Below are 18,761 nucleotides of genomic sequence, written 5' to 3'. Positions count from 1 at the left end.
AGTGGCTATACCAGTTTGCATTCCCAGTGATGCACAAGGGTTCCTTTTTCTTCACATCAACACTTGTTATTTCTTCTGTCTTTGATGTTAGCCATTCTGACAGGTGTGAGGTGATAGTTTATTGTGGTTTTGATTTCCATGATGATCAGTGATGTTGAGCATCTTTTCATGTGTCTGTTGGTTATCATTATGTTCTCTTTGGAAAAATGTCCATTCAGGTCCTTTACCCATTTTTTAATTGGATAATTTGATATAAAACTTCTATTTAAGATTTTTTTTTTAATATGAGAGGGAGAGACAGAGAACATGAGTCGGGGAGTAGCAGAGGGAGGGGCAAACGGAGAGAGAGAAGCAGGCTCCCCACTGAGCAGGGAGCCCTACATGGGACTGTGACTTGAGCTGAAGGCAGACACTTAACTGACTGAGCCACCCAGGTACACCTAAAACTTCTATTTTTATTTTACTTTAGTATTTCTTCTAATTTAGGTGATGCAGAAACATAGGTCTTCTCAAATTTCTTCCACTGAATTATGTAATATAAATCTAATTAAAAATAGGAGCTCCATCAAGAATCTTCCTCTAAGTCAAGATATTCCCATTTAAAAATTATACATTGTTTGAGGTTTCATCATTTAGTTTTTGAGTTCCTCCTTTACTTTTTTAAGATAAATGTCAACCTCAGCCTGTTCATGTGCCTTGTTATTAGTAACTGCAATATACTGAAAACTTTATTTCATTCCTTGACCTCATTGATTAAAGATTTTTAACAGACTTTGAACAAAATAAAAACAATATAAACTTATTATCAAAAAAATTTAATATGATATTGGACACTTAGGTTGATTTGTCTTGTCAAATATTTCTAAAATCTAGTTGCTAGTGTTCAGTCAAGAGAGATCATATTTATATATGTGTACATTTTAATATCTATACTTTTTATTTTTGACTAGTTAAAAATTACAGCATTTGCATGAAATTATGATCTGGTTGTTTTTGTCAGCTCATTACCTTTTTAAAAAGTATTTATTTATTTAAAGTATTTATTCTTTCATTCATTCATTCATTCATTCATTCATTCATAAGAGATACGAAGAGGGAGAGACATGGGCAGAGGGAGAAGCAGACCTCCCACAGGGAGCCTGATGTGGGACTCCATCCCAGGACTCTGGGATCACGACCTGAGCCAAAGGCCCTTGCAGGTGCCCCAGGCTTACCACCTTTTTATAGTAGGAGCTGTTCTGTCCTTATCAGTGTTATATTTTTCTGAGTTATTGGAATATAGATAGGTACCAAATTTAACATTTTAGATTGTTCCCATGAAGTTATGTGTAAACTACATGAAAAGTCTTGTTTAGAATTTAGTTTTTTGAAAACTGTTTAAATGCACTTTGAATGAAACTTTCATTTGGGACCTTTGGGCAGAAGGTTTTCATAGGGAAGAATAAGCTGTTAGACTTCCTAGGGACTTTGTGTTTGTATTTGACCACACCGTAATCCATTCATCATACTGATGCCTGGGTAATCTTTCTAAATAGTATGCTTTATTCCTTAAATACGATGTTACATTTCTTAAAATCCTCCATGACATTCCATCACACTTAGAATAAAAAAAATTTAAATTTAGCATAGACCTACAGAATTCTTTAGTAGTCTAGATTATACCTAGTTAGGGAGCTAGTTATAATCTCTATAATCTCATCCTTTATCATTCACTTCCCCTTCCTCAGCTCTTAGCCATACCAGCCACTTTCCTTTTTCCTCAGGGTCAATGCATTTGATGATTCTGCTACTGGGAATTCTCTTCTTCCATATGTATTCATCACTGGCTCCTTCTCTTAATGTAGCTTTCTTTTTTTTTTTAATAATGAATTTATTTTTTATTGGTGTTTAATTTGCCAACATACAGAATAACACCCAGGGCTCATCCCGTCAAGTGCCCACCTCAGTGCCCGCCACCCAGTCACCCCCACCCCCTGCCCTCCTCCCCTTCCACCACCCCTAGTCGTTTCCCAGAGTTAGGAGTCTTCCATGTTCTGTCTCCCTTTCTGAATGTAGCTTTCAGTGCAAATTGTGTCACTTCAGAAACAATTGCTCTCATGTTATACATAAAGAGCTTTTCTTTTAACTTCTGTCATTAGTACTCAATATTTTATTTCTCTATTAAGTTTTCTTTATAACAGTTATCACCATTTAAAATGGTCTTGTTTAGCATAGAGGCAGCAATGTTATATGTCAGGTTCATTAGTGTATCTCTCAGAGCATAGTAGACTCTTAATATTTGGAAATGAATGACTGGTCTGTGTAGTTATCCGTATTTCTTCCTTCATTCTCACTCTTTGCTACAAAAAAATCTGTGGTATTTGCTTATCATATTTTCAAAGACCATGTAAAAATAGCACCAAACAATTAAAGAACTTTAAGCAAGGTAGCAATGTCTTAATTAACTTTTTAATGTTTTTAGGACAGAATAATAATAATGATATATTGAATTGGCAGTATACAAGTGGATATAAAATAAGAGAAAGACATTTTTACTTCACCTAAAAGTAGAAAAGACCTTGGAGAATGGTTTAGAGTTCTTATAGGAATAACCCATGAACTCTGCTATTTGAGTAATTAATCTAGACTTCCAATTCAACCATGGAATACCTTGTGTTAGTTTGATCCTCTCACCAAGCCAATCATAAAAGCTAGACAAAATGGTTTGATGGCCTTGGAGAGCAACTAACTCAGGTAGGACTTCCTAGGAGAAAGTCATCTCCATATAAACATTGGCTTGTTCCCTGAAGCTAAATCATGGTGCAGGCATAAAGGCCATACCTGAAGTGGTGGTCATTTGGGTTAGAGGAGACAGGTCTTAGAGTCAGGTCTTAGAGTTGCCAGAGGCATGAAAGACAAAATCTCAAAAGACAGGAGGGATTTGCAGAGGAAAAGCCTATATTTATGTACAAATTTCCCTCAAGTTGTTAGCTGATTCTACAGTTTTACATGCATGGGGCAAGATTCAAGGAAACCCAGCAGAAAACAGAAGATGGTGGCTTAAGGGCAAATAAAAAAAAATTAACAGCCACATGGTACTGGGGAGGCAGAAATTAGTGTTAAAGGCTGCCAAGGTAAAGGGCACTTAGTCACACGCCACACTTCCAGCTGAGATCCCAGAGGGCATTCCCTAGAAGTAGAGATGAGTAGAGATGAAATAGAAATAGACTATCATTAGCATAGCCTGAAACCTGAGTAAGTCTACCTGTATGCATCCTGTGTTTTAGAAGAAACTTAAGCTTTAGGAAGAATATAATGCTCAAAGTGTCTATGCTTTTTCATTTATATAGTCTAGCTTCCAATAAATTAAAAGGCAGACTGAAAAAAGGCAGGAAGATACCCTAGACATATATCTATACAAAAGAAATGTACATAAGATTATTCACAGTGAAAGTTGTTATTAAAGCAAAATATTAGAAAAATGCTAAAAGACCACCAACAGATGATTGATTAGTTATGTTTGTTCATAATTTTGTTTTTTGCACTAGTACTATCAACATATAGGACAGGACAGTTCTTTATTGTATGACATTGTGCTGACCGTTATTGGTCATGTTATATCTTTGGCCCTAGCACAAAAAAAAGCTAATTGTACCTTCAAAATTTGATACAACTCAGAATGCTTTAACACATTTTCACATGCCTCTGGGATGGGGCATTCCAATTGAAAAATCATTAGTATCATGGAATTCTGTGCAGTGTATAAAAAAATTGTTTATGAACTGATATGGAAATCCACTGCAGTACATCTTAAGAGTATAATACAAAATAACAAGCAGTATGTGTACTTTGTTATATTTTGTTTAATAAAGGGTATATATTTGGATTGCTTATATATGCATAAAAATTCTGTGGTAATACATAAGAAACATGAAAGTGATTATCTGTGGGGCTAGGTGGGTGAGATGAGATTTCTGGGGTGAAATACATATACTATATACTTTTCTATATTTTGATTTTTAAAACATTAGCTGTATTACCTATTCAAAATTTTTTAAAATAATAAATTTAGATATAAGTAAGCTATTGTGTTAAATATAATTTCTAAGAGAATTATAGTTTACGTATTCATTAAAAAAATGTTTGGTCTTTTTCCAATTCTGTCTCCTTTTACCTTTGCTTTCATTCAGTGGAGTAGGGCGAAACTGGGGCTGGGCATCTGCAGGTAGCAGCATTCTTGCTGAATTTGGTACACTGCATATGGAGTTTGTCCACCTCAGCTACTTGACAGGGGACCCAGTTTACTACAAAAAGGTTAGTTTTCTTACCTTCTTTTCTTTGATTATTATAAAAGAGTTCTTTAAGATTTATAAAAGATTTGATTAATGCTAGGAAAATGTTTGCCTTTCTAGAAATGTGTTAATCAGGACTCTGGCCCTTTCTTTTTTTTTTTTTTTTTTTTTTTAATTATCTAAAGAAATACCCTTTCTACTTAAAATATTTACTGTTATTTGAGAAGTTGTAACCACTAGTAGGTTTCTAAAAAGTCCGTTCTGTTCGGCATTGTGCTGCAGTGTTCCTAGCCAGCATGGAAGGGTAAGAAAAACAAAATGAACAAAAAGTAAAAGAAATAATTGAATTGAATTGAAAAGGGAGAAAGAAAAGATGGATTATGCACAGATTACATGATTATTTACCTAAAATAGTAATTTAGACTGTATTTAAATTATTAGGAAAAAATCACATATATAATTTTGAATAAAAAATCACTATAGATATCAAACATCAACAGCATTTCTCTGCACCAGCTATAGATAGTATCATTTACAAAAACATATGTGATAGGAACAAGAGTTTACATTTCCTACAAATAAACCTAACAAAAGATAAAATGAAGTTCAAAACAATTGAATGACATGAAGAGGACCTAAATAAGTGGAGAGGTTTGTTAATGTTCATGTATAGCTAAAGAATATCATAAAAAATTTATTCTTCTCTAGATTGATCTCTGTAGCATCAATTCAGTGCCACTCAAAACTTTAATGGCTTCTTAAAAAAAAAAAAACTGACAAGACCCTTGTAGAATTTATATAGAAGAAAAAAATTCAAGACACCCTTGAAGAAAAACATGGAATGGGTTTGCATTACCCAGTTATTAACACTGACAGTGAAGTATTGGTACATAAAGACAAATACACTGATGAACAGAATAAATATATCTTAAATAGATCCACATACATGTGGAAACATGACAAGTGTAACATTGTAGATTATAACAGTTTGAGGAATATTAAAGACTTAAATTTAAAAGAAAAATGTAATAAAGTTTAAAATACATAATACCCTATCTATTGACCCAGCAATTCCATTCTTTGATATGCACATTTATATCATATACATAGAAACGTTGTTTGTACTTGCAATTTATATATAATAAAATTCAATACAGCAGGAAAAATAAACAAATTTAAGTTATATTTACCAATTAGTGACATATGGGGCCCCTGGGTGGCTCACTTGGTTGAGTGTCAGACTTTTGATTTTGGCTCAGGTCATGATCTAAGAGTTAGGAGGTTGAGCCCCACTTTGGGCTCTGCACTGGGTGTGGAGCCTACTTAAGATTCTCTCTTCCTCTCTCTTTGCCCCTCCCACACCTCTGTCTCTTTCCTTCTTTTTAAAAAAAGAATATGATACAACTTTTTTAAAAAGTTCAAACAAGCAGAGCTGAATAATATATTTCTTTAGGAATTCAAAAGTGATTTCAGTAGAGTTAAGACAATTATGAACATAAAATTAAAGACTGTGAAGACAGAACAAAGACAGTGATGTGTGAATGCATAAGCAGAGCAGCAAAGATGTTTGTAGTGTTGTATTTCTTAATTGGGTTGTGAGTAGAATCTATATAGATTCTATATATAGTCCTTTTTGTGTATGAACTATTTCATCAGTGGAGAAGAATTTTCAGGTAAAGACAGCAATGGAGCCAGACCACAGGATTTTTCCTTTCCTGATGAGATGAACAATAACAACAAAAATAGTAAAGACCAGCAAAAATTTTTCAACAGCAATGAGAGGAGGAAAGGTTGCAGTCTCATGTCATTAGTATGTGACAACCAAAACAAAAAAAAAAAAGTAAAAAATTTCTGGCACAGTACTTAAGTCTGTTTCCCACCTTGTACTGAATCCTTATTGGGCAAGGAAAGCAAGTCAACAAATTCCCCATTAATCTCACAGAGGGGACCAGTGCTGGAGGTATTGAGTATACAACTGTCCACAGCACCAGAGAGGGGTTCTTACCACTGTCCTTCTTGAGCACTAGTACTTCAGATCTCAAATTGTGTCCAGGAGGGAAGGAATACCCCCCGCCCCCCCCCCCCAAGACACACAGTAGGAAGGAGTTCAGGGACAATTCAAAAGTTCCATATCAAGCCAAATTTCAGGTCAGAACTGACCCTGTTCAATGTGAGCAGGATGAGAAAGGAAAGCATGCCAAGTAGGCAAACATACTGCAGCATGGGTAACAAAAGCATGGTGTTAAATAGCATTAAAAGACTGATAAAGAATGCATTGTCAAGTTTCATAAAGTCACTGTGAGTAATTTATACAATAATAGCAGTTGAACTCAGTAAAAATTAGAACTCAAAACAAATAATGATACAAAACAAATAATAAAATTATAAAATAATTGTGGAACTGAAGAAAAATTGAGACCTTAAATGCTATATTTCTGTAATGAATAAATGAAAAACAGCAAAAGTGACTATGCATAATTGAAGACTTGTTTACTGACATGGAATAAAAGCAAGTGGAAATGAAGAAAAAGCATAAAGATTTTCAAAAGGTGATAAATTTGCAAAATGAAGATAATCTAGCATAGTATTTCCGAAGTGGAGGACCTAAAACCTAGGAATCTCCTAAAAGTGACAGGAAGGAGAAACAGAACTGTAAATACCATTTTAAACAAAGTTAAGAGATTTTTGATATTTCATATCACAAAATAGGAAGAAAGGTTGGCATAGGTCATTAAGAGCAGAGAGGTTTGGAAAATGAGAGGATATTTGTGGCTGCATATTTTAAAAATAAAAAGCCAGTAGAGTACAATTCTCTGAAATTGGTTGTATGTCTTGAGATATAAAACCAAAGTCCTCTTGAGCAACATTGAGAACAGGATCATTGGCTGATGGTGGGTGCTTCTTTGGACCCCACTAAACATGATATATTGAGAAGCTGAAATAACAGAATTCTGAGGAGATTTTGGTGAGGGAAGAGAATGAATGACAGATTTTCTTTGATGAGCAGTGTTGCATGGCTAGTGTCAGTTATCTGGGGAGAAGTAAAGGCATCAGGATTCTTCCTCGCCTTTTATGTCAAAACTCTTATGTCAATAAGAATAATAAGTTCTGGTTCAGAGAAAATAGTAGTGAGTAATTCATCAAATAGAACAGATAGAGAATTTATACAAAGATATCAGAAAAAGAGGGAAGGAACATGATATATAAGTGATGACCAAAAAATCTTTCTCAGAAAATAGCAATTAAATCATGACCAAACATCACCATGAGAGGGAAGATGGAGCCCTTCTCTCTGTAAAACAAGTGTATCAACAAAAATACAAGTGCTCAGAGATAGTAAGATGTGCTATCAGTAACAAATTACAAGAAAAAGTTATCACCAAAAATGAAGGCCATTTTGAAGTAATAAAAAAGGAAGTATTAAAAATATTATGATGTACAAAATTAGTGAAAGACAAAATATAGTAAAGACAAAATTGAGACAAGGTAATAAAGGTATAGACCTTAGGAAAGGGTTGGATAAAAAGATTCTGAGAGGAAATGATAGATGTGGAAGAGGCGGAGAGGATGCAGTGTATGCATAGTTTTCAGAAGACAAAAGAATGTGATTTTTCATTTTTCCTAACAGTATCATTTCAGACTGACTAACCTTGGTTCTCAGAATTATTCGGATTGGGCTTGTTATACATAGAACTGATCTTGGCCTTGAAAAAGCAGAGATAAGATAGCATCCGTGAATCCAGTCCTAAAACTGCTTGATGACAAGGTCCACCCAATAGAAAGCTGACTAGGACCTTGTCGTAAAAGGATGCATGTTATGCTCAAGCACAGGAAATAGTGAAATATATATAAGGTTCTGCAAAGATGTTTCCCCAAGTCCTATATACCGAACAGGTTATCCTTCAGATGTAAAGAGAACATTTTCAAATAAGAATACAAGGAATAGAATACATTTGTGCCTTTGTTTGTAAGCACTGAAAAAAATCCATCCAATCTATAGTTGCAGATAAAGCCCCTGGGAAATTTTCTAACTTCTTAATATATTTTATGATTTGTTTTTCCTCCTTAGGGAGATCTTTTAGGAATCAGAATTTTTGGAATTTAAGAATTTAGGGATATCTGTTATGGGATCAATATTTAGAATTCAGCAATTTAGTTTACTTTTTCATCTATTCAAATTAGTTTCATACTTTTTATTATAAATGTCCTTTTCCCTTCCCATTTCTGTGAAATTATTTCTGTTCTTATATTTAGATATATACATATTGAATATGTCTGGAATGATGTTTATCTGTGATGTTTTTGATGACTATTTCTGGATAGTAAAATGTTGGCATTTAAATAAGTTTTTCTCTGTGCTCTTTATGTTTTTAATTGTTGCTTGATCTTTAAATAATGATCATATATAATCAGTTATAAAGTAGAAGGCTTTGCTGACCACCACACATACAAAAATGGCAGCGGAGATGGTATAGGCTCTGAGTGAGGAAAACCCACAAAACCTAGATTAATAAAAGCCTTGATGACATTTATTTTATTAATTGCACTCTTTATTTGTGTTAAGGTAATGCACATTCGGAAACTGCTTCAGAAGATGGATCGTCCAAATGGTCTTTATCCAAATTATTTGAACCCAAGAACAGGTCGCTGGGGTCAGTGTAAGTACAGTCGATGCAGTGTTAAAGGTTATTTGTCTGAAAACTTGCTTGATATGGTAAAAAGTACACTACGTGTAGGGTTGGAATCCCTTAGTGTTGAACTTTGTGATCTGCTTAGTGCTGTTACCTTTGACAAATTTCTGATCTTTCTGTAGCTTCATTGTTTCTACTTGTAAATGCAAACACTAATAAACTCTATCACAAGCAGTATTTTATTTAATATATGTGTAAATAATTTGTTAAAATATAGTGTGGCCTTTGGAAAGGGTTGCTGCTATTTATAAACCATATCTCCATGTAGATCAGAGCATTTCTTGGGATAGATATTGGTTAAAGGAATATGAAGAACAAACGAGTATCTTAAGTGATTAGAAAGGAAGGCAGTTACTTTTGAACAAGCTTTGTCTAGTCTTTTTTTTTTTTTTTTTTTAGATTTTATTTTTTTATTCATGAAAGACACAGAGAGAGAAAGGCAGGGACGTAGGCAGAGGGAGAAGCAGGCTCCAGGCTGGGAGCCTGATGTGGGACTCAATCCTGAGACTGCTGATCACGCCCTGAGCCGGGGGCGGGTGCTCAACCGCTGAGTCACCCAGGCATCCCTGTCCAGTCATTTTAACAGAAGATATCAGGGTCTTTTATTTATCAGGTTCTGTGCCAAGTTATTGGATGAAACTAGAGATCGGGAAAGACCATGTAGAACTTGGTCTGAATTCAAGGAGCTCCCAGGCTAGTAGTGTAAGCGAACACATGTAAACATAGTTTTATGTTTAGATGTTAAACTACTATAAACTATATAAACTACTATAGATGTTAAACTACTATAACTATAAGATGTTATAGTAGAGGCACGTACCAACTGTGATGTGAGACAGGCAGAAGTAGCTTCCTCAATGAGGAGATAGTATTTTGTTTGGAGAGAGGGTGATCTTCTTACTAGCTTTAGAATTGATCTTTGAAGGGATAGATTTTTTAAAAATTAATAATATTTGGAAATGTGGAACTTACAAAATTGAAATAAAGTATGGGTTTATGAATAGTATTCTCTTGTAAAAAATAGAACTGGAACAAATAATAGAAGGTGTAACTTTGTCCCTAGCATAACATGTTTGGGTTATTTTTGAGACTAATAAAATCAGAATAAAATAGTAAAAAAGAGGTAAAATCAGTTAATTTTATTGATGGAAAATCATGTTTAATCTGTCATTGAGAAATTATGCTGGTGTTTGCTACTAAGAGTAGGAAAATGTTTGTCATGGAATTTGGGAGGCTCTTCTCAAGGAAATTGTCCTTTATTTTGTGAAAGGAAAGCAGTTTAGTCAGTACACTTATGGCTTTCTTGGATCTGGGAATAGAGCTCAATCTTTGGCTCCTCTTATGTACTTTCTTTTCATCTCCTGGAATTCTTTACATGTAGTTTATTTTTATCTTTATTTTGAGAAAAATACAAATGCTGTGCCTAGACTGAGTGAAAATGATACTTTTTAGAAAAAAAACAAAGCCTGAGGGCAGCATTTCTAAAATATAAAAATATGCTTTCTTTTTTTTTTTTTTTTTTTTTTAAGGGTTTTATTTATTTATTCATGAGAAACAGAGAGAGAGAGAGAGAGAGAGAGGCAGAGACACAGGCAGAGGGAGAAGTAGGCTCCATGCAGGGAGCCCGATGTGGGACTCGATCCCAGGTCTCCAGGATCATGCCCTGGGCCAAAGGCAGCGCTAAACCGCTGAGCCACCCAGGCTGCCCAAAAATATACTTTCTTATTCCAGATAAGGGTGACTGGTTTGGATGTCTGCTTAGTAATTTGGGTGAATTTTATTGTATATTTCACCTCCTAGAATTTTGTTAAGATTTGGGAATATTCTAGCAGGAAAAAATTATGTTCTGTTCCTTCTTTATGTCATACACTAGTGTATATTCTCTAAGGTGAAACTTAAATTTAACTGTAAAAAATAACAATATGAAAATACTATGCAGTGGTTTTTTTTTTAATAATCAGGAAAGCCTTTATAAAGAAAAAGATACCAGTTTTTACTATATATAAACATTAATCTCTTACATTTCATAATAAAGGCAAATAACTGGCTAAGGAAATGTATTTGAATGTATTTGGAACACAGAGTTTTCATATCTTTTCTGTATCAAGAACTCTTAGAAGATTGTAAGAAAAAAGATGATCATCTCAGTAGAAAAATACACTGAGGAAATTTGGTTCATAAAAAAAAAAGAATGGAAATAAGCAGATGTTCATTTTTAACCCTGAAAGTGGTATTACTGGAGAGAAATAGTACATGGAGACAATGTGATGTGGTACCACCCTCTTTCTGTATGGACTGGTGCTACTATAGTAGAATTTGCAAACGCTACTGTCTTTGGTACCCTATTTGTAGCATCTCCATAGACTGGTCACCAGAGATCTTTGTCCCTCTCTTGTCCCACTTCACCACCACCCTTCTCAAATCAGTGCAGCTTTATTTTGATTTATTTTATTGAAGTATAGTTGACGTACAATATTATACAGTTGACCTTGAACAATGTGGGGGTTAGGGGTGCTGACCCACCCACACCGTAGACAATCCATGTGTAACTTTAAACCCAAAAACTTAACTACTAAGAGCCCACTGATGACTGAGAGCCTTACTAATAACATAAACAGCTGATTAACACATATTTTTTTGTTACATTCTTATCCAAAAAAGTAGAGAAAATATTTAAAAAATCATAAGGAATGGAAAATAAATTTTTACAGTATTACACCATATTGAAAAAAATCTGCATGTAAATGGACCGTGCAGCTCAAACCCATGATGTTCAAGGGTCAACTGTATTACTTTTAGATATACAACATAATGATCCTGGGTGCATCTTCTAAACAGAAGACACTATTCTTTATCTATTAAATTAATAAAGGAAATAGACACAGTCCTGTACTCAGGGCTTCAAAAAGTGTGAAAATTTGTGTGCCATTTGAACCTGGGACTCATTTCTAGGTATTTATTCTAAACAAATTTGCCAGCTATATATATATATATATATATATATATATATATATATATATATATATATATATATATATATATATGTGTGTGTGTGTGTGTGTGTATATATACACACACACACACACACACATATATACATATACATATATACATATATGTATATATATATAAAGTTTATTTACAATACCTTGGGAGTTACTTATAATAATTTGGACATACTAAAGCAGTCTTGTCCAATAGAACTTTTTGTGATGAGGAAAATGTTCTATATCTGTGCTTTCTGTACAGGCATCACTAACCACATATAGGGTTGAACATTGGAAATGTTAGTGTGGTTGTAGAGCTGCATGTTTTTTTGTTTTGTTTTGTTTTGTTTTTTTAGAGCTGCATGTTAAATTTTATTTGCTTTTAATAGTTACTTATGCCTAGTGCCTACTGCATTGGACAGTATAGTTTTAAACATCCTGTGGGAGGAGGGGCAAGATGGCGGAAGAATAAGGTCCCCAAGCCACCTGTCCCCACCAAATTACCTAGATAACCTTCAAATCATCCTGAAAATCTACGAATTCGGCCTGAGATTTAAAGAGAGAACAGCTGGAATGCTACAGTGAGAAGAGTTCACGCTTCTATCAAGGTAGGAAGACGGGGGAAAAAAGAAAGAAACAAAAGGCATCCAAGGGGGAGCGGCCCCGGAAGGAGCCGGGCTAAGTGAGTGTCCCCAGGACAGGAAAGCACCGTCCTGGGGAAGTAGGAGCTGCACCAATCTTCCCGGGCGGAAAGGCACTTGCAGGGAGTTAGAGCAGGACCCCAGGAGGGCGGGGATGCCCTCAGGCTCCCTGGGACACTAACAGACACCTGCGCCCCGGGGAGAGTGCTCCGAGCTCCCTAAAGCGCTGCAGCGGGCACGGCTGGACCCGGGAGCAGCTCGGAGGGGCACGGGCGGCGGCGCCGCGGAGGGGGATGCACGGCCGGGAGCGCAAATCCAACAGCGCAGGCTGGGAGCACAGGGCACTGGGGACACAGCCCAGGATCCGACCTCCCCCCGGGGTGGCAGAGGCCAGGAGGGCCCAGGACATCAAGGACGCTCCTGAGCAGATCAGCGGCCCCACCCCCTGAGCATCAAGGCCCCTGCACACTGAGAGCTCCTTAGTTACTGCAGGAGCTGAATCCAGGGCTCCAGAGCTGGCTGCTCCCCCTGTGGTTGTTCCTCCTGGGGCCTCACGGGGGAAACAACCCCCACTGAGCCTCACAGTGGCCTCACAGGATAAACAGCTTAAATATCTTTCACTGATATCTTTCACTCCCCCAAGTGCTAAAAATCAGCACAACAGGCCCCTCCCCCAGAAGACCAGCTAGACGGACAAGTTCTAGGGGAAGTCAAAGGACTTTAAGTATACAGAATCAGAAGATACTCCCCCATGTTTTTTTTTTTTTGTTTGTTTTTGTTTTTGTTTTTGCGTTTTGATTTCTGTTTCCTTCCCCCAACCTTTTTTTCCCCTTTCTTTCTTTTTCTTTTTCTTCTTTTTTTTTCTTTCTTCTTCCTTTTTTCTTTTTTCTTTCTCTCCTTTCTTCTTTCTCTCCTCTCTTTCTCTCCTTTTCCCAATACAACTTGTTTTTGGCCACTCTGCACTGAGCAAAATGACTACAAGAAAAAACTCACCTCAAAAGAAAGAATCAGAAACAGTCCTCTCTCCCACAGAGTTACAAAATTTGGATTACAAGTCAATGTCAGGAAGCCAATTCAGAAGCACTATTATAAAGCTACTGGTGGCTCTAGAAAAAAAAGCATAAAGGACTCAAGAGACTTCATGACTGCAGAATTTAGATCTAATCAGGCAGAAATTAAAAGTCAATTGAATGAGATGCAATCCAAACTAGAAGTCCTAACAACGAGGGTTAACGAGGTGGAAGAACAAGTGAGTGACATAGAAGACAAGTTGATGGCAAAGACGGAAACTGAGGAAAAAAGAGACAAACAATTAAAAGACCATGAGGATAGATTAAGGGAAATAAATGACAGCCTGAGGAAGAAAAACCTATGTTTAATTGGGGTTCCTGAGGGCGCTGAAAGGGACAGAGATCCAGAATACATATTTGAACAAATCATAGCTGAAAACTTTCTTAATCTGGAAAGGGAAACAGGCATTCAGATCCAGGAAATAGAGAGATCCCCCCTAAAATCAATAAAAACCGTTCAACACCTTGACATTTAATAGTTAAGCTTGCAAATTCCAAAGATAAAGAGAAGATCCTTAAAGCAGCAAGAGACAAGAAATCCCTGACTTTTATGGGGAGGAGTATTAGGGTAACAGCAGACCTCTCCACAGAGACCTGGCAGGCCAGAAAGGGCTGGCAGGATATATTCAGGGTCCTAAATGAGAAGAACATGTAGCCAAGAATACTTTATCCAGCAAGGCTCATTCAAAATGGAAGGAGAGATAAAGAGCTTCCAAGACAGGCAGGAACTGAAAGAATATGTGACCTCCAAACCAGCTCTGCAAGAAATTTTAAGGGGGACTCTTAAAATTCCCCTTTAAGAAGAAGTCCAGTGGAACAATCCACAAAAACAAGGACTGAATAGATATCATGATGACACTAAACTCATATCTGTCAATAGTAACTCTGAACGTGAACGGGCTTAATGACCCCATCAAAAGGCGCAGGGTGTCAGACTGGATAAAAAAGCAGGACCCATCTCTTTGCTGTCTACAAGAGACTCATTTTAGACAGAAGGACACCTACAGCCTGAAAATAAAAGGTTGGAGAACCATTTACCGTTCAAATGGTCCTCAAAAGAAAGCAGGGGTAGCCATCCTTATATCAGATAAACTAAAATTTACCCCGAAGACTGTAGTGAGAGATGAAGAGGGACACTATATCATACTTAAAGGATCTATCCAACAAGAAGACTTAACAATCCTCAATATATATGCCCCGAATGTGGGAGCTGCCAAATATATCAATCAATTAATAACCAAAGTTAAGATATACTTAGATAATAATACACTTATACTTGGTGACTTCAATCTAGCGCTTTCTACACTCAATAGGTCTTCTAAACACAACATCTCCAAAGAAACAAGAGCTTTAAATGATACACTGGACCAGATGGGTTTCAAAGATATCTACAGAACTTCACATCCAAACTCAACTGAATATACATTCTTCTCCAGTGCACATGGAACTTTCTCCAGAATAGACCACATACTGGGTCACAAATCAGGTCTGAACCGATACCAAAAGATTGGGATTGTCCCCTGCGTATTCTCAGACCATAATGCCTTGAAATTAGAACTAAATCACAACAAGAAGTTTGGAAGGACTTCAAACACATGGAGGTTAAGAACCATCCTGCTAAATGATGAAAAGGTCAACCAGGAAATTAAGGAAGAATGAAAAAGATTCATGGAAACTAATGAGAATGAAGATACAACTGTTCAAAATCTTTGGGATGCAGCAAAGGCAGTCCTGAGGGGGAAATACATCGCAATACAAGCATCCATTCAAAAACTGGAAAGAACTCAAATACAAAAGCTAACCTTACACCTTAGGAGCTAGAGAAAAAACAGCAAATAGATCCTACACCCAGCAGAAGAAGAGAGTTAATAAAGATTTGAGCAGAACTCCATGAAATCGAGACCAGAAGAACTGTGGAACAGAACAACAAAACCAGGAGTTGGTTCTTTGAAAGAATTATAAGATAGATAAACCATTAGTCAGCCTTTTTAAAAATAGAAGACTCAAATTAATAAAATCTTGAATGAGAAAGGAGAGATCACTACCAACACCAAGGAAGTACAACGATTTTAAAAACATATTATGAGCAGCTATATGCCAATAAATTAGGCAATCTAGAAGAAATGGATGCATTTCTGGAAAGCCACAAATTACCAAAACTGGAACAGGAAGAAATAGAAAACCTGAACAGGCCAGCAACCAGGGAAGAAATTGAAGCAGTCATCAAAAACCTCCCAAGACACAAAAGTCCAGGGCCAGATGGCTTCCCAGGGGAATTCTATCAAACATTTAAAGAAGAAACCATACCTATTCTACTAAAGCTGTTTGGAAAGATAGAAAGAGATGGAGTACTTCCAAATTTGTTCTATGAGGCCAGCATCACCTTAATTCCAAAACCAGACAAAGACCCCACCAAAAAGGAGAATTACAGACCAATATCCCTGATGAATATGGATGCAAAAATTCTCAACAAGATACTGGCCAATAGGATCCAACAGTACATTAAGAAAATTATTCACCATGACCAAGTGGGATTTATTCCCAGGACACAAGGCTGGTTCAACACTCGTAAAGCAATCAGTGTAATTCACCATATCAGCAAGAGAAAAACCAAGAACCATTTGATCCTCTCATTAGATGCAGAGAAAGCATTTGACAAAATACAGCATCCATTTCTGATCAAAACTCTTCAGAGTGTAGGGATAGAGGGAACATTCCTCGACATCTTAAAAGCCATCTACGAAAAGCCCACAGCAAATATCATTCTCAATGGGGAAGCACTGGGAGCCTTTCCCCTAAGATCAGGAACCAGACAGGGATGTCCACTCTTACCACTGCTATTCAACATAGTACTGGAAGTCCTAGCTTCAGGAATCAGACAACAAAAAAGACATTAAAGGCATTCAAATTGGCAAAGAAGAAGTCAAACTCTCCCTCTTCGCCGATGACATGATACTGTATCTAGAAAACCCAAAAGACCCCATCCCAAGATTGCTAGAACTCATACAGCAATTTGGCAGTGTGGCAGGATACAAAATCAATGCCCAGAAGTCAGTGGCATTTCTACACACTAACAATGAGACTGAAGAAAGAGAAATTAAAGAGTCAATCCCATTTACAATTGCACCGAAAAGCATAAGGTACTTAGGAATAAACCTAACCAAAGAGGTAAAGGATCTATACCCTAAAAACTATAGAACACTTCTGAAAGAAATTGAGGAAGACACAAAGAGATGGAAAAATATTCCATGCTCATGGATTGGCAGAATTAATATTGTGAAAATCTCAATGTTACCCAGGGCAATTTACACGTTTAATGCAATCCCTATCAAAATACCATGGACTTTCTTCAGAGAGTTAGAACAAATTATTCTAAGATTTGTGTGGAATCAGAAAAGACCCCAAATAGCCAGGGGAATTTTAAAAAAGAAAACCATAGCTGGGGGCATCACAATGCCAGATTTCAGGTTGTACTACAAAGCTGTGGTCATCAAGACAGTGTGGTACTGGCACAAAAACAGACACATAGATCAATGGAACAGAATAGAGAATCCAGAAGTGGATCCTCAACTTTATGGTCAGCTAATAATCGATAAAGGAGGAAAGACTATCCACTGGAAGAAAGACAGTCTCTTCATAAATGGTGCTCGGAAAATTGGACATCCACATGCAGAAGAATGAAACCAGACCACTCTCTTTCACCATACACAAAGATAAACTCAAAATGGATGAAAGATCTAAATGTGAGACAAGATTCCATCAAAATCCTCGAGGAGAACACAGGCAACACCCTTTTGAACTCAGCCACAGTAACTTCTTGCAAGATACATCCACGAAGGCAAAAGAAACAAAAGCAAAAATGAACTATTGGGACTTCATCAAGATAAGAAGCTTTTGCACAGCAAAGGATACAGTCAACAAAACTAAAAGACAACCTACAGAATGGGAGAAGATATTTGCCAATGACCTATCAGATAAAGGGCTAGTTTCCAAGATCTATAAAGAACTTATTAAGCTCAACACCATGGGAACAAAGAATCCAATCATGAAATGGGCAAAAGACATGAACAGAAATCTCACAGAGGAAGACCTAGACATGGCCAACACGCACATGAGAAAATGCTCTGCATCACTTGCCATCAGGGAAATACAAATCCAAACCACAATGAGATACCACCTCACACCAGTGAGAATGGGGAAAATTAACAAGGCAGGAAACAACAAATGTTGGAGAGGATGCGGAGAAAAGGGAACCCTCTTACACTGTTGGTGGGAATGTGAAATGGTGCAGCCACTCTGGAAAACTGTGTGGAGGTTCGTCAGAAGAGTTAAAAATAGACCTGCCCTACGAACCAGCAATTGCACTGCTGGGGATTTACCCCAAAGATACAGATGCAGTGAAACGCCGGGACACCTGCACCCCGATGTTCATAGCAGCAATGTCCACAATAGCCAAACTGTGGAAGGAGCCTCGGTGTCCCTCGAAAGGTGAATGGATAAAGAAGATGTGGTTTATGTATACAATGGAATATTACTCAGCCATTAGAAATGACAAATACCCACCATTTGCTTCAACGTGGATGGAACTGGAGGGTATTATGCTGAGTAAAATGAGTCAATCGGAGAAGGACAAACATTATATGTTCTCATTCATTTGGGGAATATAAATAATAGTGAAAGGGAATAGAAGGGAAGGGAGAAGAAATGGTTAGGAAATATCAGAAAGGGAGACAGAACATAAAGACTCCTATCTCTGGGAAACGAACTAGGGGTGGTGGAAGGGGAGGAGGATGGGGGGTGGGGGTGAATGGGTGACGGGCACTGAGGGGGGCACTTGATGGGATGAGCACTGGGTGTTATTCTGTATGTTGGCAAATTGAACACCAGTAGAAAATAAATTTATTACTAAAAAAAAAATAAACATCCTGTGAAAGAAATTTGGTTTAATTATAGTACTTCAGATGTAATCTATGCAGCCATTAGAAAATATGTCATAGAATACTTGACATAGATAAATATAGGTTGTTTGTGTTTTTTTCCTTAATGTTTGTATTTATCTTCTTTTTGTTTACCTTTATTAATCTTCATTTGATAGTGGACA

The 18,761-nt window shown here is 36.7% G+C and overlaps 1 protein-coding gene and 1 long non-coding RNA gene across 9 annotated transcripts in view; one reads left to right on the top strand and one right to left on the bottom strand.

Annotated features, from left to right (window-relative positions):
- The window catches only part of MAN1A2 (mannosidase alpha class 1A member 2), a 212,516-nt gene that overhangs the window by 108,690 nt on the left and 85,065 nt on the right, over positions 1–18,761 (top strand). For all 8 annotated transcript variants that reach the window (XR_012004142.1, XR_012004141.1, XM_072769611.1 and 5 more), the window contains 2 exons: positions 4,170–4,293; positions 8,836–8,929. Coding sequence is in view for 6 of the 8 variants with exons in the window: in XM_072769611.1 (XP_072625712.1) it covers positions 4,170–4,293; positions 8,836–8,929 (218 nt within the window). In the remaining 2 variants the exon portion in view is untranslated. The remainder of the gene's footprint in view (positions 1–4,169; positions 4,294–8,835; positions 8,930–18,761) is intronic.
- LOC140601089 (uncharacterized) overlaps positions 1–18,761 on the bottom strand; it is an 87,603-nt gene that overhangs the window by 48,826 nt on the left and 20,016 nt on the right. The window lies entirely within an intron of this gene.

Source organism: Canis lupus, chromosome 12 (assembly GCF_048164855.1).
Source record: "Canis lupus baileyi chromosome 12, mCanLup2.hap1, whole genome shotgun sequence".
Taxonomy (NCBI): domain Eukaryota; kingdom Metazoa; phylum Chordata; class Mammalia; order Carnivora; family Canidae; genus Canis; species Canis lupus.
This window is presented reverse-complemented; position numbering and strand designations above follow the sequence as displayed.